This window comes from Hypanus sabinus, chromosome 17 (assembly GCF_030144855.1).
Source record: "Hypanus sabinus isolate sHypSab1 chromosome 17, sHypSab1.hap1, whole genome shotgun sequence".
In the NCBI taxonomy this organism is placed as follows: Eukaryota; Metazoa; Chordata; class Chondrichthyes; order Myliobatiformes; family Dasyatidae; genus Hypanus; species Hypanus sabinus.
In genome coordinates, this window is record NC_082722.1 from 51,823,517 (window position 1) to 51,849,546 (window position 26,030).

Genomic DNA, 26,030 nt, shown 5'->3' on the forward strand with positions numbered 1-26,030 from the left:
TTATTATATCAGGTTTATCTTGTATGTTAGTATATATTCTTAAAAACACTCAAGTTCATATTAAACAACTGTTGACTAAATGCAACCAAAATTAGGACAGTTGCTCCTTTAAGTGTACAAGTATACAGGGTTTAAAAAATAAGTAGAGCGATGAATTTTACAAGTAAGAATTTCCACATAGAGGGCATAAGTATTTGTATGCTGAAAATGTTGCCAGAACAGCCTAAGGAACAGAAGTATTAAGTATTAGCATGGAGTTTATTGTTGACTACCTCCACAAATGTCAGCTTCAGTTGAACATTAATAAATTGGTATTATTACTCTTCCATCTGTTCAATCATCAGGCTATATATACACTAAATATTAGAATGGAAATGTAGCTTTCCAGTGACCATAACTCCACATATCCAAGCGTTATACTTTATTGAGCCCTTATTATAAACTTCACATTCAGTACATTGGTACAGCCATAATATGAAATGGGCTCGACTTCAAAATGTTCAAAGCAACTTGGCATTGTATTTGCCCTAGGAGGATAGCTATACTCCTGAATGGACACTTGGCAGGATGGGTGGGGAGTGTTCTCACAGTACTCAACAGAGGTTCCTTATGAACTTGGTGCACCCTCAGAAATTGAAAATGACAAGTGTTGTCATTGATATTTGCAACGAGGACAAGAAATAATGAGGAAAAAATATTTCAGTTAATAATTGAAGTTTTAAACTGGAGTTGCAGGGAGGTCGAAACCAGAGTGACAGAGCAGATAGTGGAGTGATTGTGGCAAAGGATGATGTTAAGTCTACATACAAAGTCAAAAATTGAAAGTTTGAGCATAGTGCAATTAACGTTCTGAGCTGCATATATTTCAATGCAAGGAGAATTGTAGGAAAGGCATATGAGCTCAGAGCATGGATCAGCATGTGGAATTATAACATTATAGCCATTGATGAGACTTGGTTGCAGGAAGGGCAGGACTGGCACTTCAAAGTTCTGTGCTTCTGTTGTTTTAGATGTGATAGTGGGAGAGATTAAAGGGGGAAGGATGGCATTATTTGTCACTAGACATTAATGTCATGGTAATACTCAGTCAGGACAGCCTGGAGAGCTCATTTAGTGAGGCTTTATGGGCAGAACTGAGGAATAAGAAGGATATGGCCACATTAATGGGATTATATTATAGACCTTCCAAAAGTCTGCTGGATTTAGAGGAGCAAATTTGTAGAGAGTTCACAAAATGCAAGACATATATGGTAGCCAGCTCAATAATTGGCCTTAAACTCAAATGTGCTTTCATCTAGGCTAATTCTTGATCTGAGGAACTTTGTAAAGTACATTTGGGGGAATTTGAGTCGTATCTAAGCATTCCACTATTTACTACGTTAGTCTGCTTTTTAAAAAGTGCACCTTTGGGTTCATTGGCTGTTGCCTATTCTTTAGAAATCCATTCTATTTATACTCTGATCAGTGTTTCCACCAATCTAAATGATGAAATCTAGCAATTTCTCTTTTGACTTCCTGAAAGAAAGTGACAGAGGTTGTAGTTGAGGCTTTGATGATAATTTACCAGAATTCTCTGAACTCTGGATTGGAAGAAGGCGAATGTTACGCCACTGTACAGAAAAGGTTGTAGGCAAAAGCCTTGTTAGTTTAACATCTGTAGTTGGGAAAATGCTTTGCTTGAAGCAGTTAAAGAAGAAATAGGGAAGCATCTGGAAAGAAATGAATCTACCAGGCAGATGTAGCATGGATTCAGCAAAGGCTGGGCCTGTTTGACAAACTTACTGAAGTTCTTTGAGGATATAACAAGCGCAGGGGTTAGAAGGGAAAATATAGATGTTATTTGCTTGGATTTCCATAAAGTGTTTGATAAGGTACCACATAAAACTTCTCCATAAGATAAGGATGCATAGAATTCGGGGTGATGTATTGGCATGGATAGAGGATTGGTTAACGAATAGAAAGCAGAGAGTTGGGATACATGGGTGTTTCTCTGGTTGACAATCAGTGGTGAGCGGTGTGCTGCAGAGGTCGGTGCTAGACCCACAACTGTTCATGATGTACATTAATGATCTGGAAGAATGGACCAAGTGCAGTGTATCTAAGATTGCTGACTAAATTGAGTGGAAAAGCATATTGTGCAGAGGATATGGAGAATCTGCATAGAGATGTAGATGGGTTAAGTGAGTGGGCAAGTGTCCGGCAGATGGAGTACAATGTTGGGAAATGAGAGATCATCCACTTTGGAAGGAAAAGTGGAAGAACAGATTATTATTTAAATAGTAAAAGATTGCAGCATGCTTCTGTGCAAAAGGACTTGGGAGTGCTTGTGCATGAATCGCAAAAGGTTGGTTTACAGGTTCAGCAGGCTATCAAGAAGGCAGATGGAATGTTGGCCTTCATTGCAAGAGGGATTGAATTTAAGAGTGGGGAGGTTATGCTGCAACTGTGTGGGATACTGGTGAGGCCACACCTGGAGTACTGTGTGCAGTTCTAGTCTCCTTACCTGAGGAACGATATACTGGCTTTGAAGGTGGTGCAGAGGAAGCTCACCAGGTTGATTCCAGAGATGAGGGGGTTAGACAATGTGGAGAGATTGTCACCTGGGACTGTACTCACTGGAATTCAGAAGAATGTGAGGAGATCTTATAGAAACATATAAAATTATGAAAGGGATAAATAAGGTAGAGGCAGGGAGGTTGTTTCCACTAGTAGGTGAGATTAGAACTAGAGGATGTAGCCTCAAGATTCGGGGGAGCAAATTTGGGATGGAGATAAGGAGGAACTGTTTTTCCCAGAGAGTGGTAAATCTGTGGAATTCTTTGCCCAATGAAGCAGTGGAGGCTATCTCAGTAAATATATTTAAGACGAGGATGGATAGATTTTTGCATAGTAGTGGAATTAAGGGTTATGGCAAAAGGCAGGTAGGTGAAGATGAGTCCATGGCCAGATCAGCCATCATTCTTATTGAATGGTGGAGCAGGCTCGATGGGTCAGATGGCCGACTCCTGCTCCTATTTCTTATGTTTTTATGTTCTTCTGTTCGAGTTCCTCTTAAATATCCACTTCATGATTGCTTTGTTATTTGTGATATGAGACAGATTGTAGCTGTTAGTACAATCATGGTAGTTACTAAGGAAGAAATTGCTGTTTAAAAAAAAACACCAAGACTGCCAAGAAAGCATTAAATAAGAAATGAGTATCACCACTGGTCATGAAAATTCAGTAAACTCTGAGACTGACACCAAAATGTGTTTATACTCTTGAGCAATACAAGTCAAATTGAACTTTTGACAAGGGAGTTACAATAATGTTCTTGTAACCTTTAAACCCTAGTGTTTAGTTGTTTTTTTTTAGTGTAGTTATATTTTTCAAGATAATTAGTTTGGTTACACTAATATTGGCAAATACTGAAACATCAGATCCAATTTTTAGCTTCCTTAAGTAAGATGTTGGAAAACTGTCCTCCTCCTAATGTAACATTGACTCAAAATAATTATCATTCCTGATGTTTACTTATAACTTAGAAAATCAGAGTCCAGATTCCCATACTTAATCATGCAAATTAAGAACCTGTATTTAATCTGCAGCTTATTCCTTTGTTTGATTTACTATAATATGTATTTAATTAACTATCATGTTAATGTTTCATTTGCAGAGATTGTTATTATGACAACTCTACTACATGCCCAAGATGTCCACGACTGTCGATGAGAAGACGGTCTCAAACAGGACAAACTCATCCAGACTGAAACCAGATCAAGCTGAAGAATTCTCATTTGAAGTTTTATGTGTGCTGATTATTTAATGAACCAAGCTGAATTATGTGGAAATATAATGTAGATATGAACAGTGGAGTTTAATTCTAGTAGTGACCAATTAATATGAATTGTGACTCATCTTAAGTAACCATAAGAAGTTGAAAAATACCCTTGAATTTTTAAGATGAGTTACAAATTGTTGAGTTACAAGGATAGCTTTTGGTTCTCTGAGGAGCTGTTACAAAAATCTTGATGAATAACTTATGAAAAGTGACTTCATAGCTCATTTGATGATTTGTAAAATCCAACCACTTATGTACATTTTATATACATTTCTCTCAGAGCACTTTCTTCTAAAACTGTTTAATTTTGTAGTGACATTAGGGCCATCAATTTGTGAATTATAGGAAAATAATTCTCACTGTTAGAAGCTTAAGTGAAACTCAATAATGCAGTTTCTGGAAATATTTTTGAAGACAAGATGTTAATCTGCAGCCTTTTTCCATTTTCTGCTCATGAGCATCAGTGCAGTGATTGACAAAGAAGGAAATGCTATTCTGGAATATCTGGAACTCTGCTAAGTTTATCTTCAAGGTTGATGAATTATACATTTAAATTGACGAACAGACCTGGGATTATAACTATTTCAGATGGTTGATAGAAAAGCAAGAAACTACTGTTTTTTTAAAGTTGTACTGATTAAGAGCACATAAATATATAAATTTAAGGCAGCAGTGTGCACAACCCTGTTTCAGAATAGAGGATTAAAATGCCTTGTCGTAAGTGTAGTTTAGTTTAAATTTATTAATCTCCGAACATTGCAATTATACTGAAGACTGCTTTTCTTTATTCATTTGTATATTTGATGAACAGAAAAGCCACTGTTGTACAACAAATCTTCAAACTAAGCTATCAAGGAATTTTCAGATAGTAATTTGCTGAGTTCGTTTCATAAACTGATTTCCCCAATTATGCACACGGTCATTTCACCAACTAAAACCGTAGTTTGTCAGTCAGTACTGGTAAATAAGATATTGTTTGTCCATGAAGACCATCTCTTCAGGCATTTCTGAGGAAAATTATTTAATTTTTATTTGAAGAATCTATTTCTTACTGAGAATTCCAGCTCTCCATAATGTGTTGGTGATTCTTTGAATATTGTATATCTTTGTCCCAGGCATTGTTTGAGTGAATATGATATAATATTTATTGTTTAGTTTGCTACACTATGAAATGAAGTTGGGTTTTAATTTAATTTTCATTACAAATGATTGAAAATTATCTTTGTTAAACCAAATATAATAATATTATTTGGCCTATTGCACATTTTCTGGAAAGGTTTAAAATTCCTAATGGAATGTGCAAAGTTGGTATAAAGCCACCATATTGATCACTGCTGAGCATTCAAAATTTGTTTTGAAAATGTCATTTTCTTCATTCAGCTAATTAGAATATGAAGCAACACCAGCCAGGTCCAAGACAATTACCCTGGTCATTTACTCTTGTAGGCTAGTTTTAACCAGCACATTCTATTCTCCAACAGTAGAGTGTATATTTCATTGGTATATTTATTTTCTCAGGCAACTTAATGATCTATGACTGGTCTGATATTGACTAAGACAATCTGATCTAACTTGGAGTTTAAGATATTCTTATTTTAATAATTGTTAGAGTTGACACCTCAACCTTTTTGAAGATTTAAATAGTACTCTGTAACAATGAAGTTGGCTTGTTTTAGATGACGTCCACAAAGAATTATTCTGATGTAATCATTGGTAAGATATTCAAAACAGGAATAGATAAATAGAATAAGCATTGAGAAAGAGATAGCAAAGAAATGATCTTGTTTTAATGACACAAGAACTTGTGATCTGTGACTTGTTTTCTGATCTATTGTTCTGTTTAAATGGTTATCAGAGCGGAGGGAAATTAGTTAACACACTATTGAACCTGGGTTGCAAAATGATATGCTGCTTTTCCTCTTTCCACCCTACATTCACCAATCCCCCCATCTTCAATGAACCATGAGGTAACATATGACAGTATTCCTAAATTTATTTCACCACCACTACAATTTTTAAATGCTGCTAATGGTTGTCTTTCTCAAAAGCTGCATTTTGAAGACACTAAGATTTAAGTTATGTACTTTTTGGAAAACTTTATCTCTCATTAATATTTGGATCTCCTTCTGAAGAAAGAGTATCAGCTGTCTTGTGCACATTTTGTAAAATGTTTTCCTTTTTTGTAACTTGGTAACAAAGGCCAATCTGATAACTGGCCTTTGGTAACTTCATGCAGTAATGCGTTACTCTTCCCTTTGGATGGTTACAGATTGGGGGGGGGGGGAAGGGAATAAATCCTGATGGCAAGGAATTATCTGGAAAGATTCTGCTGAAATTTTAGTTGTCATTCAAAACAATACCATTGAAGTCAAAATACATTTAAACACAATCAGATTGATCAGCTTTTGAAGAAAAAAAATAAAGGTAACATTTAAAGCTGATTACAAATGGAAATTTCTAGAAAATTTTCTCATGTGCAGAGGAAACAAAGATTGGATTCGCATATTGCTAATGACTTTATCAAGCTATAATAAAAGACCATAAAGATGAAATTATAGATTAAATCTTTTCTCTGTTTGCACTTTACGCTGTCTGGTTTTTGTTTACTGTTTCCAGCTCTGTAGCTGTTATTTGGAGAATGCAGATACTTTTTATACATAGTGTTTGTTAGGAAAATTTAAAATATGAATGTGCTAAACTCATTCCACTATTTAGGAAATGGTGGTTCTCTGGATATGTTTGTACATTGTCTGTGTAAACTACCAGAAATTACATAATCTGATATTTAATGCATGTGCATAATCAAAGAATGTATCGACTCTTGACATTTTACATGGTGCTTTAATTATACTAATGACTATGTTCAGTTAATAAATTTGCTATATTTCAAAGCTTTGTCAAAATAGTATGTCTTAAAGTGCATCTTAAATTGTTTTGCTAAAGTAGATCATGGATGACAGAATTGATGGCTTTGTGGCCAAGTATAAAGCTATGTGGAGGGACAGATAGTGTTGAACAAGCGAGGAGTTTGCAGAAGGACTTGGACAAATAGGAGAATGGACAAAGAAGTGGCAGATAGAATATGGTGTTGGGAAGTGTATGGCCATCTGCCTTGGTAGAAGGAATATATGTGTAAATGGGGAGCAAATTCAAAAATCGGAGGTGCAAAGGGATTTGAGTCCTTGTGCAGAATTCCCTGATGGTTAACTTGCAGGTTGAGTCGTAGTAAAGAAGGCAAATGCAATGATAGCATTCATTTCAAGAGGACGAGAGTGTAAACCTCCTCTGGACCCTCTACAATTCCAGCTGAATCTTTCTTCAATGGGGAGCCCAAAACTGCTCATAATACTAAAAGTGGACCAGCCAAATCCTTATAAAAGCATCAGCATCACATCCTGTCATTAGAGAGTCGAGAGGAGGCTTACTGATGCACCATCAATAACTCACACTGAGACGTAGGCGAGATATCGGCTTTTATTGACTGGAAGAAGGAACCAGGAGTGAGTGTCTACCATACAAGGTCCTGGAGACTGAGGCCGATCTTCAGGCCGCAGGTCTCCTTTATACAGGGGCCTGTGGGAGGAGCCACAGGAGCAGTCAGCAGGGGCGTGTCCCGACAGGCACATAGTTCACCACAACTACATCCCTCCAGTGATTGAAAGGGGTTAGCGTGTGAAGAACATTTGATGACTAGGCGTCTACTTGCTTGAGTTTAGAAGAATGAGGGGGATCTCATTGAAATTTACCGAATACTGAAAGGCCTAGATGGAGTGTATGTGAAGGGGATGTTTCCTATAGTGGGAGAGTCTAGGACCGAACAGCATTGCCTCAATAAAAGAACAGCCCTTTAGAATGGAGATGAGAAGGAATTTGTTTAGCTTGATAGTGAATCTGTGGAGTTCATTACCACTAGTGGGGGGGGGGGTGATGTATCAAGTATATTTGAAGCAGAAGGTGTCAAAAGTTATCGGGAAAAGGCTTCAGAATTGGTGGGAGGAAAAAGTAATCGATCATGTGATCGAATGACAGAGTAGACTCGATCATCCGAATAGCCTAATTCTACCCGTGTCTTAAAAGTGAATCGGGAGGGAATGCTACTTTAGCCTAATTTGTCTACGCTGATCAAGACAAACCCTATGTCCTGCATTTGGGCCCTATTCCTCTCCACATCAATATAGTTACTCACATGCTTGTTAAATGCTGTTTGTGGATGTGATGCCAGAAATCTCTAATGAGGGATGGAAGAGACTGCAGAACTGGTAGAGTGGGATTTGAAAACTAGAGTGCTCTAAAAATTGATTCTTTGGCACTGGACTGGTAATCTCGGCTGATTTTGGATTTGGTTAATTGACATTCGGAGGGAATATATTGCATGTAATTGTTAGATTTGTTTATCTTTAAAGAATAACATCACAAATGTGGCCCTAAATTATCTTCATTAAGTTGGCAGTTTATTAGCAATATGGGAATTGGAATATGATTGTTGTACCATGAAAATCTTGTCTTGCGTAATTTTTGCACAGTACAAGTAATAACGCAGTCTATTGAGGTAAAACGATAATGCAGAATAAAGAGCAACAGTTGCTGAGAAAGTGCAGGATCATCGTGAGGTGGTCAAGTGTCCAATATTATCGTAGGTCTGTTCAAGAGTGACAACTGCGGAATAGAAGTTTAAAGTTGTAGACAACACACAAAATGCTGCAGGAACTTAGCAGGCCAGGTTATCATCTATGGAAAAAGTACAGTCGACGTTTCAGGGCCGAGACCCTTCGCATGACTGGAGAAAAAAATCGTTGCAGTTACTTTTGGTTATAAGTTGGGGGAGGGGTGGATAAGGCAAAAGGAATTTTCTTGGATCTAAGGACTGTCTAAGAGAATGCAATGTTTACAAAATAATCTAATTAATAGACTACTAGGAATCTTTAAGAAGGGGAAACGGACGTGCTTATTTTGCAAATATGTCACTGTGGTAACACCAAAAACAAAAAGCTGGCAGTACCTGCCTGTCTGTATTTGAGGGCATTGAGCTTTCCTTGCTTTCCATTGAGCTGGTCGCGGAACAAACTGCACCCGGACGGTTTTCCACCCGGAACGAATTAACTGAAGGGCTGTGAAGTTCATTTAAGGACGCTCGTCTTTTCTCGTCTTTCGAACTGTTTAAAGTTTAATTTCTGTAGCAGGAGGGACTGGGGGCATTTTGTTTCCTGTAGAAGTGAATGTTATTTAAATTCTGCTGTGCATTTTGGAGGAAGATCGGGTGTTGCAAAGAGTGAGGAACGGGTTGCATAAGGAGAGTTGCGGCCTGACGTTCCGCTGGCACCATGGCGCTCGCGTTGAGGCTATTGGCAGGGTGGCCGGGTGTCCGCGCATCGTGGTCTCGAGTCTGGCCGGGACAGCGGGTCCGCTGGCGGGTAAGAAGGTGCTCAGGATGTTTAACCTGCAAATCTTTTTCGCGAGCTCGGGCAGACTGTTGACCTGTTACACAACATCTCAAACTCCCAGTCTTTAAACCACCTATTTTGATAAAGTGTCTTCATTCAGCTGTTATAATTTTACCACGATCTCCACGGTGGCTTTATCTATTAACACCCTGTTACTAGATAACAAAACGATTGGTCAAGAAAGATTTTAAAGAAGTGGCCGTCCACGGGATGGGAGGGTTGGTGCATGACGCAAGAACATTTTCAGAAAGGTAAAGCCACTTTGGCTGGAAATGTTTGAAATTGGACATAATCAGTGGGTCAAAATCAAAGGAGTGTCATCTTCTCGCAAAGTTATATGTACCGGAAAATAATGTCAAGAACGTGGAATTGGGTTTGAGAACAAAATACAATGGTCTCCAATATTTAATTGGAATCAATTTCTAGTCAACAAGTATTGATCTTTGAACAGTATAATTAATCAAGCTTTGTGGGTTTTAAAGCTGGTGATGGTGAAGTAGAAACACACACAAAATGTTGGAGGAACTCAACAGGTGCCATATGGCTTGTTGAGCTCCTCCAACATTTTGTATATGTTGCTTGAATTTCCAGCATCTGCAGATTTTCTCTTGTTGATGGTGAAGTAGTGCTGGCTTTTGCCAGTAAATATTTGAGATCTGACATTGTTTGAGATGATGTTTCAGGGAGCCTAGGGATGTTTTATTTGGGGATATTTGATCAGATTGGGGACCTGAAGTGCAACTATTGTATGCCTAGGACTTCATTGATAAAAACAGGATTAGGTGGAAGCACCAACTGAATAACAAAAAGAGAGCTGTTAAAATCAATCACAGTAGTGACTTGGAAACACATTGCTGTTAATTCATTGTCGCTAGGTCAAAATCATGGAATTCCCTCCCTAGCAGCACTGTGGGTGTGCCTACACCTCAAGGACGGCAGCAGTTTAAGAAGGCAGCTCAACACCACCTTCTCAAGGGCAACTAGGGATGGGCAATAAATGCTGGTTTAGCTGGCGACACCCACATCCTGTAAATGAATAAATTTAAAAAACAGTGGCTGTAGACAGGTAGAAGAAATAGCAGAAGTATTGGTTACAGCAGCATAGGTTATCATTTTTGACATTTTTAAGATCTGTTTCCATACTATGGTAGGGTTGAAAACCTATCTGAATGGTTTCAAATATCAAATCCTTCTGCAGAGATTTTATATAGCAATGGCCTGTACAGATGAAGAAATAAGTAGTTTGGGGGTAAGGGTGGCTTTTTGTAGATTTTGAGCTTGGAAGGCAGTGTCCAAGTAGAATTTGTCATTAATAATATCAACTAATGGGTGGGTCTGGAAGTGAAGTTAGATATTCAGCAGTTTCATGAGTACAAGATTGAAAGAACAAGAAATGTGAGAGATGGACAAAATAAGTTCACACTTGGGATAGGGTTCCCCTTGTCCTTACCTACCACCCCACCAGCCTCCAGGTCCAACGTATAATTCTCCGTAACTTCCGCCACCTCCGACGGGATCCCACTACCAAGCACATCTTTCCCTCTCCCCCCCCCCCCCCCCATCCCTTCCCACCAATCTCCTTCCTGGCACTTATCCGTGTAAGCGTAACAATGCTACACCTGCCCTTACACTTCCTCCCTCACCACCATTCAGGGCCCCAGACAGTCCTTGCAGGTGAGGCGACACTTCACCTGTCAGTTGGCTGGTGTGGTACACTGCGTCCGGTGCTCCCGGTGTGGCCTTTTATATATTGGTGAGACCCGACACAGACTGGGAGACCGTTTCGCTGAACACCTATGCTCGGTCTGCCAGAGAAAGCAGGACCCCCCCAGTGGCCACACATTTTAATTCCACGTCCCATTCTCATTCTGATATGTCTATCCATGGCCTCCTCTAATGTCAAGATGAATCCACACTCAGGTTGGAGGAACAACACCTTATATACTGGCTGGGTAGCCTCCAACCTGATGGCATGAAGATTGACTTCTCTAACTTCCGTTAATGCCCCCCCTCCCCTTCTTAACCCATCCCTGACATATTTAGTTGTTTGCCTGTTCTCCATCTCCCTCTGGTGCTTCCCCCCCCTCCCCCTTTCTTTCTCCCGAGGCCTCCCATCCCATGATCCTTTCCCTTCTCCAGCTCTGTATCACTTTCGCCAATGACCTTTCCAGCTCTTAGCTTCATACCACCCCCTCCGGTCTTCTCCTATCATTTTGCATTTCCCTCACTACTTTCAAATCTCTTACTATCTTTCCTTTCAGTTAGTCCTGACGAAAGGTCTCGGCCCGAAACGTCGACAGTGCTTCTCCTTATAGATGCTGCCTGGCCTGCTGTGTTCCACCAGCATTCTGTGTGTGTTGTTGTTTGAATTTCCAGCATCTGCAGATTTCCTTGTGTTTGCAGAAGTGGACTTGGTGAGATAGATAGATAAACTTCAAAGCAAATAATCAGATTTAAACTTTAAATTTTTGGATACATTGGAAGAATAGCTTATATAATTGATTCAGTATTATTAATCAGGGAAACAGTTAAATTATTTTGCATATGAGCTGGTGGTGTTTGGAGTTAACATTTTTTTTAAAGTGAGTTTTTCCTTTTCTGTCTATTTTAATGGGATTTTTAAACATATTGTAAATCAAGAATGCTCAAAACAAAGATTGTACAGCACATCGCCCACTACAGTTTTTGTTTTGTCTTGCAGATGCTGGCTAATTATATATGTTGGGCATTGATTAGTGTTGAATAATTTTATGAGCTTTAAGAAATACAGCATTTAATTTAAAAAATAATTTCAAATCTTACTCTAATCATAATCAGGGAATCCCCTTACCCGAATTACCTGTTTAATAATTCAATTAGAAAACTTATTCTTTAATGCCATGGGTAGAAATGTTCAACGTTTAATTCTGATATTTTTCTGAATTCAGTTTATCAGACCCTGCATTGGGAGAAGCTCTGGTTATCAAGACAATGTGTCAACTTTTAGATTGCTCTGTTCAAAGCAGCCAAAAGGTAATGTGTAAATAAATCTCTTACATTTGAGACGCATCTGGGTCTTTCCATAGCAAGGGAATTCAGGATTATGTTGAAAAGCCAGGTCGGTGGAGCTGAGTCCACAGCCAGATCAGCCATGATCCTTTTGAATGGCACAGCAGGCCCGATGGGCAAGATGACCTGCTTCTTACTCGTGTTTCTTATATTTTCTAGAAATCTTGGTTGATTTTTTTTGGAACCCAGTGTGGCTTTGTCAGTACAATTGGTTTTTGAATGCATTTAGTGTTAAATGTAGCAATGCCTTCAACATTAATATTTATAATATGGGACCTGAATGTAAAGATGAAGCTTGTTGCTGGTAAAGGCTAGTCGGTAATATGAACTAATTCATTAAACAGAATTAACATAACCAATGTGAAAATTGAATTAACTGTTTATTTCTTAGGTTTTGAGAAGTATTTCTCCAAGAATAAGCAGTCAGCAGAATCAAAAGCTGGTGAGGAGAAAGGTAAAATACCTTTTCTGTTGTGATTCTTAAATAGGATGTATCATATTGCCAGTACTCATGTTTCTAATTCTAGTATCATTCAGCTATTGACTATTGTTATGGCTAAATTTTTAATCACACTGTCTTTTTTTATTTATACTCTGGATCTGAATTTTATTGGCAATTCTGGTATTGATGACTGTTCCTAGTTTCCGTAAGAATGTAAATGAGTGGCTTCAAAAAACAGTTAACAACCTGGTGTAGATGGCATAGCGTGACCAATCCAAACAAGGATAGCAGGCTTATTTCATTTTAAGATATTAATAAACCATTTATTTAACAGACCTGAAGATTCATGATAACTTTCGCTGAATCCAGCCTTTTTTCCCCTAAATAATACTTCAATATTGAGAACAGATGTACTCCAGAACACGATATATGTGCAGTATTTCTTGTTATTTGTTTATCCTATTGTGGAATCTTCCTGTCAATAACATTGTAACACCTATCACTGTCTTACCAAGATTGAATATGGAATTTTTTGTGCTAATATATCCCCCAATGTGCAGAATCAACGGTAATCTGATAATGTAATATCTTTACCTACAGCAAAGTCAAAGGAGTCTGGAGGAAGTACTGGAGGTGGACCAGGAGGAAGTAGTAAGAAAAGTGGGAAAAAAGGGCAGTCCACATGGTGGAACCGAATGCAGAAGGTTTGTTATATTGGCAAAGGTTTGGCTAATTAATGGGGTTCCAGGCTCAGTATCACGGTCATCTGTTCTAAAATATAAAAGTAATCCTATTCTTCAGTCAGCAATTCAAACGATAGCAGGGGTAACTCAGTTACGGTGCTAAACTTGCTGAACTAGAATCAGTTATGAAATTATGAGGGACATAGGCAGGTACAGTCTTTTCCCCAGGATAGTGGAGTCTCAAACTAGATGGGACAGGTTTAATATGAAAAGGAAAAGATTCAAGGGGTTTCTAAGAGGAAGGTTCTCACACAGGGTAGTAGATATATTGAACGAGCTGCTAAGGAGATGATAGAAGCAGGTACAATTACAACAATTTAAAAAGCATTTTGATAGGTACATGGAAAGGACAGCTGTGTAAGCCAGTGCGGTATTAGCCTAGACATACACCTTGGTTGGAATGTACAAATTGGGCTGAAGAGCCTGTTTCCATATGTGTAACTCTTTTAAGAATCTACATAAAATGACATTAAGCATTGAAAGTTTAAATCTTTCAGAGTTAAAGAATCATTTGGCTGTCCATTTTGTTTCATTGTAAATGCAAGTCAGATGTCACTTCTGAGTAACTGAACTTGCATTGTTTAAAGTACGTGAACAAAATCCAAAATGAGAAATAAGTATCAATAAACTCAACACACACAAAGTGCTGGGGGAACTCAGCAGACTAGACAGCATCTATGAAATAAAAAATGCAGTAGATGTGTTTGGCTGAAACCCTGCTGAACAGTTTCGGCCTGAAACACCAACTACTTCTTTCCATAGATGCTGCCTGGCCTGCTGAGTTCCTCCAGCATTTTGTGTGTGTTGCTCAGATTTCCAGCATCTGCAGATTTTCTCTAGTTTGTGATCAATAAATTCAAACCTGATTAATCAAGTCACACTAATAAAACACATTAGTTGACTGGAGAAGAGTGCTGTTTCGCAACATTGATCAAAGCATTTAAGCCTTGCTTGTAATTTGATATTCTGACTTCACTGTTTTTTTGTTTAACAATATTATCTAACATTATTATTTCACTGGATAGTTAACTTAAATATTGTAGTGACTTGATTGCCATTGATTTCTTTGACCAATAGTTGACTTCAGAAGAATTGAATAGATATCACATTATTAAATTTTAAACTGAATTCTAGGGAGATATTCCATGGGATGACAAGGAATTCCGGTATTTAGCTGTGGGGATGGCTGGACTTTTCTCTGGATTCATGTATTTCTACTACCGAGATCCAGGCAGGGAAATAACTTGGAAAGATTTTGTAAACTACTATTTGGCACGAGGTATGGTAAGTAATTTTAAAATCTGCTTTCCACATTACACAAAGATCTTGACACCATGGTACCTGTTCAGCTTCCATCTTCCACCCCCTCCCTTTCTTTTGACTTATAATCAGCACATAATAAGCCATGGTGTTTACCCACCTGGATAAGCAGGTTCACTGGGAAGTGTACTTTTAGGCAAGGGGATGGCAGGGATCACTTATGTAGTCGCTTGAGCTGAGAGGCACCTGAGTGAATGCTTTTTCTGTCTTTGGAATTGTGTCCTTTTCAGGTCAGGCAATATTTATTATGTCATATTATGGAAGTCAGGTCCTAGTACAGTTGTAGAATATGGCTTCTCACTTGGGGTTAAAATTTGTAAATTTTGTGGAGGCTGAAATGATGCAAGGAATCTTTACAAAGTTTTTCTGAATAGTTTTAATATGTACAAAGTCAAAAAATTTTGTCTAATGGAAATTGGTAATAGGATATAGAAAGAGGGTGATGGTGTCACGAACAAGGTAGAGGATAATTGCATCTCCTGAGCCCTGTCTTGAATGACAGGATTTGCTGCTATGCAAGCTGGCTTCCTCCTCTTCCCATTCTGATGAAGGTTCATTGACTGCTTCTTTCTCTGTGGATGCTGCCTGACCTGCTGATTGTTTCCAGCTCTTTTTATTTTCATGTCAGAGAAGACTGTCTCTTCATCACTCTGGGGCACTTTTCTCAGAACGTAGAAATACAGCACAGTTGGCAGCGGCTTTTGGTTCAGCTCCATACTGTGCATTGCTGTTTGAACTGGCAACTGACGCCAAGGATTGCAGAAAATGCAGTGATGGCAACATCAGTTGGAAGTTACAACATTGTAGATAGGGATTAGTTCCTAATTTTGAGCAAATATGAAGTTGCTTGTAACGCATCAATTTTGGGCAGCATATTGGCTGGTAGTGCTGTTAAGCTACATATCAGGTGGGACAGAGATGGAAGCAAAAGATTTGAGTGTGCTGGTAATCTTGCCTGCCACTGATGGTGCTGTCCCTGTGGTACAGGTTGGGTGCAAACGTCACTGCAGCAGGTGGAACAGATCTGTAAGCAGCTGATATGGAGCCTGCAGAGCCAAATCACTGCAGTCATTGACAGGTAGGTGTGCCAGGCCCTACAAATATTTACCATTTCATCAAATTTTACAGCACAAAGGGAGGCTGTTAGGTCAGCTTTGCCTTGAGAAAGCGTTCCTCCACCCCATCATCTCCCTTCCTCCATAGCATTTTAAATAGATTTGTGGATCTTATTATTTTACATAGACACACCATGGTGGGTGATAGCACATTTGTTCTGTTGTTTCCTGATCTCCTTGGACTGTATTCTTACATCACCTTCTGTTTAGAATATAGCATGTTGTATCTGGGATGCTTAAAAAAAAAAGTTAGCTTATCAAAGGACAAGGGCACGAGTTCAACAGTATATTCCAAATAGATGCTGTAGTGCTTGCTGTGTAGTATGCATGCTTTTATTTTTATTGATGCTGAACAGAGCTCATCTTCTTCATGGGTCATTATGATCTATAGAACAAAGAATTTATTGCAGCTTCTTTGTGATTGTTGTTGTTCTTATGAAGTGAGCATTGCTTTGATGACAATTATCTATTTATAAAGAATACATTAAATGTTTAATAAACCATAAACTTTTTGAAATCCTCAGATCAGACCATATCCACGCAGAAAAAAGAAGTGGTTCTGATGAAAGTTTGTCCTGCTGAAACCTTAATTCTGTTTCTTTTTCTTCAGGTGCTGCCCAAACTGCTGAGGTTTTTCTGGCATTTTCTGTTTAATTTCCAATGCCTTTGCTTCAGATTGTAGTACACTTTGCTTTTATGTGAAATGTTACTAAAAATAGTGTTCATATATTCCACACTAAATGAATTAATAATGAGTTAAAAGCTATTTGCATATACAGTAACAGACATTAACTGAAATTTGTAATTAAAATAATTCCATTTAGGTGAGGACATTTATCAGTTTCCCTTTTGATCTCTCATCGTAATGGTTAATCGAAAGAGGAACCTTTCTCATTGGGTTTTGATTCAGTTGTCTCATTAAAGGCTTCCATTGACATGCTGAAATCATGTATAATTAACTCCTGCTGGGGTCATGGCTGTATATGTCTAAACAAGAGGTCCAGGTATGAATATAGTATGTGCTCTGTTGAGCAGCTTGCATCTCAATCCTTAATCACCTGTGTTCATGAACCTGTAGCACCCAGGTAGAAAAATCTTATGTTAAAATTGACTACTTAGTTAAAGCCTGTCAGTCATTATCACTAGTCTGTACAGTATGAAATATAGCAAGCAACTTGGCTTTTGACATCTGATAACCTTAATCCTGCTTGTCCTTATGTTTCCTTTTTTGAAAGTTTTTGCTATTTGTGTTTTGAGCTTGGAGGTTAGGAAAGGGCTAGAACATTTTTCATTTAATGACAAATCTCAAATACTGTGGTAACATTGCCGGCTGGAACCTGTCGTAATAGCATTGTGTTTATCACACTTTCCCTTATTATATTAAGGATAATAATATGGCTAATACTTTCTTTGCCATGCTAGTAAATGCCTGATTACCTAAATTCACATACTCAATCTGCACTCTGTGATTCCTAGATGTGTCAGTTTAAATTTTTTTTAATTCCTTAATTTTAGGGAAAATGACATCGGACTGGAAAATAATAAATATTTTTTGCCAAAATAAAAGGAGACAAAGCTAGAAACTACAGGCCAGTTAGTCTAACGTATTTCATCGGACAAATTTAGAGCCCATTACTAAAATCATTGCAGTAATGCATTCAAGGTAATCAGGCAAAGTCAATACAGCTTGGCACAATTTCTTTTCTGATGGTTTATGCAGGAACTCGGAACAGTTTGAAATCTAATTTGTAATCTGGTATCGTTGATTCCGACTTGTGGTTCAGAACTTCAGAACAGTCTCCAAAACGTTAAAGCATCCTGTTAACTTTAATTGTGGTAATTTTCTTGTACTGATAAAACAGGCTTTTAAAAAATTGTTGCTAGTGTTTTCAATCATTTTATTTCTTGTTTGAGGTTGATCGCTTAGAAGTTGTCAACAAGCAGTTTGTGCGAGTGATTTTCAACCCTGGAGCCAAAAGTGATGCTGTAAGTCAACTTTATCTGTCTTGTTCCCATGCTCCTTCGATATTCACCAGGGTCTCAGTTCCTGTGCTCCCTTTAAATTTACAGGATTTGCTGGAAAATCTGTTACATTATTTATTACTCATCTACAGAAAAAATAATGAATATTGAGGCATTTACCAGGCTAACATCCGATGGATTAGAAAATCTATGGTATAATATTACCAGTGTACCTAGTATGCCAGGTTAACGAAGTTTTGTTATATGTGATATATTAAAACTGGTTGCTTATTTGACATATTGATTAGTTTGCATTAGCCAATATAAGGAATACTGTTTCATTGGGAATTTCAAACATGTTTGCCTCAATTATTCCTGCTTTAGGATGTCCTGAAATACAGAATGTGCTGAAAGTTTCAGTGCAATGTCTCCACCAAACCTCTGACTCACTCAGTGGAAGAGAGTATTCAGGATGGTGTTGCACGTAACCCTTGTCTACAGCAGGAGGTGCTCATAACCTCACAAGCTACCCACTTAAGTGTGCCAAACTCCGTTCACATATTAGGTCGCAGCCATCTCAAAGCCACAAAATTGGAATGAAAGCAAGCCATACTCAAGCCAACACTTGAGCCTAAGAAAGAAAATAAAAGAAATTTATCCATTGGGAGCCAACTTGATGCTGTCAAAAATTAATTTTCGACAAAACAGTGATCTTGTTTCAATTGATTTAAATCTCATGTCAAAGAACAATGTGTAAAATGGCTGTTTCTCAGTCTCCTCAAATCCTCTGGGCATGTTTGTGCTCACTTCCTGAAGCATTGAGTTGATGAAAAAGGAATTTTTGCAGTTCGAAGCAAACTTACTGTGTGGCAAAAGGACCAAAAGTGATGTGGAAGTGAGAGAGAGTTCATGTAGCAAGTGGTTGGTCTCTTGAATGCACTGTTACAGTTACAGGTTTGTACGAGAAGCAGTACATCATTCAAAAGCGAGCTGGGAAAGTATCTGAGAAAAAAATGCAGAGGCAAGGAAAGCGTTAAGTATTAAGGCTGGGGAGATGTCTTTTGTACAGAGCTAGTACAGACATTACAGGCTAAATGTGCAGTGCTCTAACCATTCTGTAATTGTTCTGAAAAGAGCATCTTTTCAGAATTTGGCTTTTTCTATCATTGTAGAAGGAATAAGTTTATCAAATTAAAAGAATGGAGTGAAATTGATTGATGTTGAAACAGAAAAGTAACTTCTTTCAAGTAAAAGTTCATCAAATTACCAAATCTGGTGCAAGATATAAGAGTATGTTACTGAAATGTTTACTAATATGATGTTCTGTCCCGTTAACAGAGCTATGTATGGTTTAACATCGGAAGTGTGGATACATTTGAGCGTAATTTGGAAACTGTGCAACAGGAGATTGGAATAGAACCAGCAAACCGCGTTGCTGTGGTGTATAACACAGAGAGTGATGGGTGAGCAGGAGACTGAACATGTATTTGTGCTGTGGGCTTTGAGGATGCATGCACATGGATTCTACAAATATCTCTACTTTTTGTTTAGTAAATATCAAAATACCAACTGGATTTGCAGAGGGTAGTGAGCTTGCTGGGATCAAACTTTTAGAAGAGTAGCTACAGGAGTAATGCCCTACAGTAATAGGGTCAACACTTGCATAGAAATTATTTCCTTTGCTTTTTGCCTGTCAGATCCATAACAAAACCAATTCCCTGAAAATACAAAGACAATTCTAGTTTTTTAAAAAAAAAGTTAACATAAACTAGTCAACTTAAAACTTTGTTTTTCTTTAAAAGAAAGGAGGGGGTAAAGTTTAATATTAAGGAATAGGATGCTAGTTGTATAATATTTGAATTATATTCATTCCAACTGCATACTTTTATAATTAGGTCAGATTACCAAGTGGTACTGATAAAGCCTGAGTAAAATTGTAGGCCAATAAATAAAAAGCAACTCAGTGAAACATAATGGTGACCATGAAACTAATGGATTGTCGTTCTTTCGCTAGAAGTAGTTTGATATTTTTCTAGGGCCTGGAGGGTTTTAAGGATATGGGGAGAAAATCTGGAACTGTGTATTGAATTTGGATGATTAGCCATGATCATATTAAATGGATGGGCAAAATATCCTACTTCTACTCCCATTCTTCTATATTTTTGTATTGTTATTGCCCTTCAGAGAAATAACAATATGGTAGGTGATGCCTCCCTCCCAGATGCACTGAATAACTACTACACCCGGTTTGAGGCGGAAAGTGACGTGGCAGCGAGGAAGTCCACCCCTCCTACAAGTGACCAGGTGCTGTTTCTCACCGTGGCCGATGTGAGAAGAACCCTGTGCAGGGTCACAGGGAAGGCTGCTGGACCAGACAACATCCCTGGTAGAGTGTTCAGAGGATGTGCAGACCAACTAGCAGATGTTTTCACTGACATCTTCAACATCTCCCTGAGCAGCGCCACCATTCCAACGTGCTTCAAGGCTGCCACCATCATCCCCGTGCTGAAGGAGTCTTCAGTGTCCTGCCTAAATGACTACCGTCCCATTGCACTTACATCCATTATCATGAAGTGTTTCGAGAGGCTCATCATGAGGCATATCAAGACCCTGCTGCCCCCCTCACTGGACCCCCTGCAGTTTGCGTACCACCCCAACCGATCAACCGATGACACCATTGCCACCACCCTCCACTTGGCCCTAACCCACCTGGACAAAAAGGACACATACGTTCGAATGCTGTTCATAGACTTCATTCAACACAATCATCCCTCAGAAACTGATTGGAAAGCTGAGCCTACTGGGCCTGAACACCTCCCTCTGCAACTGGATCCTAGACTTCCTGACTGGGAGACCTCAGTTAGTCTGGATCGGGAGCAGCATCTCCAACACCATCACACTGAGCACGGGGGCTCCCCAGGGTTGCGTAATCAGTCCACTGCTGTTCACTCTGCTGACCCACGACTGTGCTGCAACACACAGCTCAAACCATATCATTAAGTTCACCGATGACATGACCGCGGTAGGTCTCATCTGCAAGAATGACGAGTCTGCTTATGGAGAGGAGGTGCAGCGTCTAACGGATTGGTGCAGAGCCAACAACCTGTCTCTGAATGTGAACAAAACAAAAGAGATGGTTGTTGACTTCAGGAGGGCACGGAGCGACCAATCCCCACTGAACATTGACGGTTCCTCAGTAGAGATCGTAAAGAGCACCAGATTTCTTTAGTGAAGCATTCGGGCTCTCACGACCAGACTATGTAACAATTTCTTCCCCCAAGCTATCAGACTCCTCAATACCCGAAGCCTGGTATTCACCTTGCCCTATTGTCCTGTTTATTATTTATTGTAATGCCTGCACTGTTTTTGTGCACTTTATGCAGTCCTGTGTAGGTCTGAGGTCTAGTGTAGCTTTCTCTTTTTTTTTTACGTAGTTCAGTCTACTTTTTGTACTGTGTCATGTAACAGCATGGTCCTGAAAAACGTCTCATTTTTATTATGTACTATACCAGCAGTTATGGTCGAAATGACAATAAAACTGACGACTTAAGTTGTATGTTACTCCTAAAACCATAATGCAGTGATTGAATCTTCACCGTCTTCTGGGATGCTCAATTGTCTCCACCACATTCTCTGGGATAAATATTGATGGAAATTCGTATCAAATCCAGCCAGTCATCTTCTAAGCTATCAGAGAACAATAACTACAGTTTTAATTCCACTGTCTGCATTTCCCAAGCTTTCTGCTTTTTAAGCTCTCAGTTACTTAAATACCATAATGATTACTTCCCCTTGCATTCCTTCACTTATCATTTCTTCAAATTGTAGTGAATTGCCTGCTTACCTCTTCCAGTATTTCTCATTGGTGATGAGGCAGTCGCATCTGGAATGCAGATTTGACTTTTAAAATGTGCCTACCCTGCCTTAAATTTCAAACATTTTAAAAAATTAATCAGCTGATCTTAGAACAGCTATTTTATCTCTAGTCTTTTGTTGAATGCATGTCTTTGCTCTGTTCACAGTTCATTCGTGCTAAGCATGTTCCCCACCCTGTTGCTGATTGGCTTTTTGCTCTACACACTGCGGCGAGGATCTATGGCAGCCGGTCGTGGGGGACGAAGTGGTGGACTCTTCAGCGTGGGGGAGACAACAGCAAAGATGCTGAAAGATGAGATTGATATCAAATTCAAAGATGTTGCAGGATGTGAAGAAGCTAAACTGGAAATAATGGAATTTGTCAACTTTCTGAAAAACCCTAAACAGTACCAAGATTTGGGGGCCAAGATCCCAAAGGTATACTGACTATATTCAATCCAAAACTTTGTTGGTAACCTTAAAGTCAGTTGTTTGTTTTAAATAAGTTTGGTATTATAGTTGAAAGAATTTACCAATTATGGTACCTTAATGTGAAGAATATCGAAAGAATATTCTCAGAAGTGCTTGAAAGGTGCAGACTGTACAATATTGTGCAAAACAATGTTTTATTCTACTCTCACACTTTAGTAAACTATTGGTAAACAGGCTATGCGTGTTTTGTGTTTTATCCTGTAGTGTATAGAAACAATTGCATTGCACGGGGTATATAGAGAGTTTCTACCTTTGTTCAAGCCCAGTGTGTAGAAAGTGTGTGTGCCCAATTTATGTTAATGTATTTTCAAAATCACATTTAACATGTTCTTATCGGGTTTTTTTTAATTCTAGAGATCTTGGAAATTGTAATTGCACAGATTTTCAAATAATCTATGATAATATTCCTGATGAAGGGTCTCAGCTGAAAATGTTGACTCTTTACTCATTTTGATAGATGCTGCCTGGCCTGCTGAATTCCTCCAGCATTTTGTGTGTGCTGCTTTGGATTTCCAGCATCTGCAGATTTTCTCATGCTTATGGTAATATTCTGTCATTTGTTGCAGGGTGCTATCTTGTCTGGGCCACCAGGAACTGGGAAAACACTTTTGGCAAAGGCAACTGCTGGAGAAGCAAATGTTCCTTTTATAACTGTGAATGGCTCTGAATTCCTTGAGATGTTTGTTGGTGTTGGACCTGCCAGGGTATGAATTGTAACTCTATATATCACCTGAATTGTTTGATTATTTATCTGCTCCATTGTCTTCTTGCTTAGCCACTGATGTCCTTCCAAAACCAAGTGAAGAATGTTTGATATAACTTATAACTATCACCTGATAATTTGATCCCCTTCAATTTGTTTTTCTTGCTTCCATGAACCTTTTCTCTGTTCTCTTTTCTCTGGGTTATTATTATCAATCTTTCATTGGGTTGCTTCTGTTTATTTTTAAGATTTGTATTATAATTTCACTTCCCTTGAGGTAGAATTTCAAACTTTTTGTTTTCATTTTGAAGTCTAAAATGAGGAAAAAGATTTATGAAGTTTGTACTGTAGATTCTGCACCTTCTCTACATTCAGTCTCGAGATAACGAAGAAGAGTGCATGCAGGAATTTAAAATTCAGATTCTCAGTACCATTTTGAGACTCCTCTGAAACTTTAGTACATGAGAGCATTTGACGTTCATTCTTAAGCTTGTCCAGCAAATCTTGGAAAATAATTCAAGGATCAACTTCTTTATTCTTTATAATTGTTGAATGTTTTTTGTTGCATGTCATGCCGACACACCACAGCAAAATCCTAATACAAGTAAATATGTATGATAAATAAAGAATTATATTAAAAATAAAGTTGGCGGTTTAAGTATTGATATGGAATAAAATGTGCGTAAGTACATCAATACCAGCAATTTAAGAGCTGCGTTGCCATTAAGTCTTCCTCTTCCTCATGCAATCTGTGTGTGGAACAATCATATTGTTCACTTTCTGACCAACTGTGAGTCTTAGGCAGTTCCATTGCCAAGAAGTTTATTTATGTACCTGCTCTCATAGTCAGTAAATGCTTATTTGTATGGAAGTCTTTGGAAGAACTAGATGTTTTCAATTACACAGCTAAGTAGACTTTGACTAAGTTATTTTGCAAGGACAACATAACATTAACGTTTCTGTAGTAGGTAACTTGTCAGAAAATAATAATTGACACATTACCCAATTGTTGTCATGGCAATTCTTTTCTCAGGTGAGGGACATGTTTGCAATGGCACGAAAGAATGCTCCCTGTATTCTCTTCATCGATGAGATAGATGCTGTTGGAAGGAAGCGAGGAAGGGGAAATTTTGGTGGACAAAGCGAACAGGAGAACACTTTAAATCAGTTGCTGGTTGAAATGGATGGTAGGTGACAAGTGTAGACGTTCTCTTGAGTCACAACTAGATGGTGTAAAAGCCAGTGTAAATAAGCCCAGTGATTAAATTATAATCAATATATATCAAATTCTTCCTACAGTACTTCTCTATATACTTTAAAGACTTAGTCTGTACCTAGCCCTTGGACAGATTGAGGTCAAGAAGCTAGTTTTTTGTCGTATTTATTTTATATTTGGTATTTGACCGTAACCAACAAATAAAACAATCATCATATAAAGCAGTTAAGACTGGATGGAGCACTAGAAAAACTGAAGGATGCATTCTCAGAGTGAGTTTATCACTAAGGGCTAATACTTCCAAAATAATCTGCCTCCAGTGCAGCAAAGGTGGTTGACTTCAAACTGCTCAACAATGGCTGGCAAGATTAAAATTGAGTACATGGATAAAGCAAAATAAAAGAATATGGTCTTCACATGGTATATAACTCCACAAATGTCTAGAAATTTCAAAGTGCCATCTTTGTCCAGTAGTAGTTCCCTTGTCCCTGAGATAGATGTTTCTAGATTTCATTCTATTATTGAGGGAATACTACCTTATTGGCAGAGAACTAGGGGCCCCTAAGGGTTGCTTTATGAGTGAGATGTAAACTTTCTTATAATGTGTTATACATGTATGCTAGTTCCTTTTGTTTATTGTACTAACACCTCCAGGCATCTCTGCACAACAGAAGTTTGCAATCTCACAGTTAGAATAGCCTCTTTTATGTTACAGAGAGGGGAAAGGGTAGAGAGATGTGTGAATGCCATGGATCCAAGGGTGTCCAGGTGACATAATTACTTTTGGTGCCATCTAGGACAGAAATTAATACTTGTTAAGCATGGATGATCTGCCAGATAAAGGTTATGAAGAGAGGGTCAAGGCCATGCTGTAATGTAAGATGCAGCACTACAGTTCCATGAAATCCAAAATAAAAGACAACTCCATAATCTATTATAGATCAGATAGCATCTGCAGAAAGAAAACTGAGCCATTGTTACAGGTGATGACCTTGTATCAGGACTGTCACGATCTGACATAATGAGGGAGAATGGTTATCTGGATTTGTTAAACTTCAAGATATTGCTGCTAATGTACCTGCATAGTAATATCACTGGTTTAATTTCCAAGAAAAGGCGCCTCTGACATAACAATTAGGTGCAGTGGATTCCGGTTAATTGAGATGGCTACCTACTTGGGACAGCTCTTAAAGAACAAAAACTAATCGAGAAAATAGCCAGGATTCCCTTCATTTGTTTGGAACACCATGCCGCTTAATTGGAGCAGGGGTCTGTTGCCGAACAGGTTCTAACTAGCGTCGGTTGCATGCACTTGTGTGGAATTAGATTGTAGACCATGTTTAGAGCAAAAAGCCAGGAGTGAAAATGAAACTATTTCACTAATTCAGGAAGTTGGCAACTATGTAGAGTTTGAAGTATCAACGATCATGTAGAATGTTACAATGAAAATAAGATTTGGGGGATGCAATCATCGATGGCTTTGTATGAAGTCAGTCCAGTATCTACAGTAGAAGTCTATGCTGATTTTGTTCATTTACAGTCAGTCAAAAGAACAAGGCAACTTAATTTCTCTGTCTATAACCATTAGGAACTAATATACAGTTTTATAGCACTGTAGAAGTACTGATAGTGTCCTAGTTTTTTTCTGTATTTCATTTAAATACACAATTTACTACTCAGTTAAATGGTAGCTTGTATTTTGTATACTTTTTTTTAACTATTCCCAAGAAACTATGGCTAATTAGGGAACCATTTAACTGGGCCAAAATGTACTGGTTCCAATGTGTCCCAATTAACCAGAATCCCCTGTATATAAATTTACTGTGCCCTCTTTAAAAGTTATTTGAGAACTAATTATGCACTGCAGAAAACA

The 26,030-nt window shown here is 38.4% G+C and overlaps 2 protein-coding genes across 3 annotated transcripts in view; both read left to right on the plus strand.

Moving 5' to 3' along the window:
• Window positions 1-6,709, plus strand: part of def8 (differentially expressed in FDCP 8 homolog) — a 50,617-nt gene extending 43,908 nt beyond the window's left edge. For both annotated transcript variants that reach the window (XM_059993052.1, XM_059993053.1), the window contains one exon: window positions 3,656-6,709. In XM_059993052.1, coding sequence (XP_059849035.1) covers window positions 3,656-3,749 — 94 coding nt within the window. In that variant the 3' untranslated portion in view covers window positions 3,750-6,709. The remainder of the gene's footprint in view (window positions 1-3,655) is intronic.
• A 2,139-nt stretch (window positions 6,710-8,848) lies between these two features.
• The window catches only part of LOC132406919 (AFG3-like protein 2), a 38,303-nt gene continuing 21,121 nt past the window's right edge, over window positions 8,849-26,030 (plus strand). Inside the window, exons 1-10 of the mRNA XM_059993051.1 lie at window positions 8,849-9,231; window positions 12,189-12,273; window positions 12,701-12,763; window positions 13,352-13,455; window positions 14,629-14,778; window positions 17,844-17,915; window positions 19,230-19,354; window positions 21,914-22,184; window positions 22,805-22,942; window positions 23,975-24,128. Of these exons, the coding sequence (XP_059849034.1) occupies window positions 9,142-9,231; window positions 12,189-12,273; window positions 12,701-12,763; window positions 13,352-13,455; window positions 14,629-14,778; window positions 17,844-17,915; window positions 19,230-19,354; window positions 21,914-22,184; window positions 22,805-22,942; window positions 23,975-24,128 (1,252 nt within the window). The 5' untranslated portion in view covers window positions 8,849-9,141. The remainder of the gene's footprint in view (window positions 9,232-12,188; window positions 12,274-12,700; window positions 12,764-13,351; window positions 13,456-14,628; window positions 14,779-17,843; window positions 17,916-19,229; window positions 19,355-21,913; window positions 22,185-22,804; window positions 22,943-23,974; window positions 24,129-26,030) is intronic.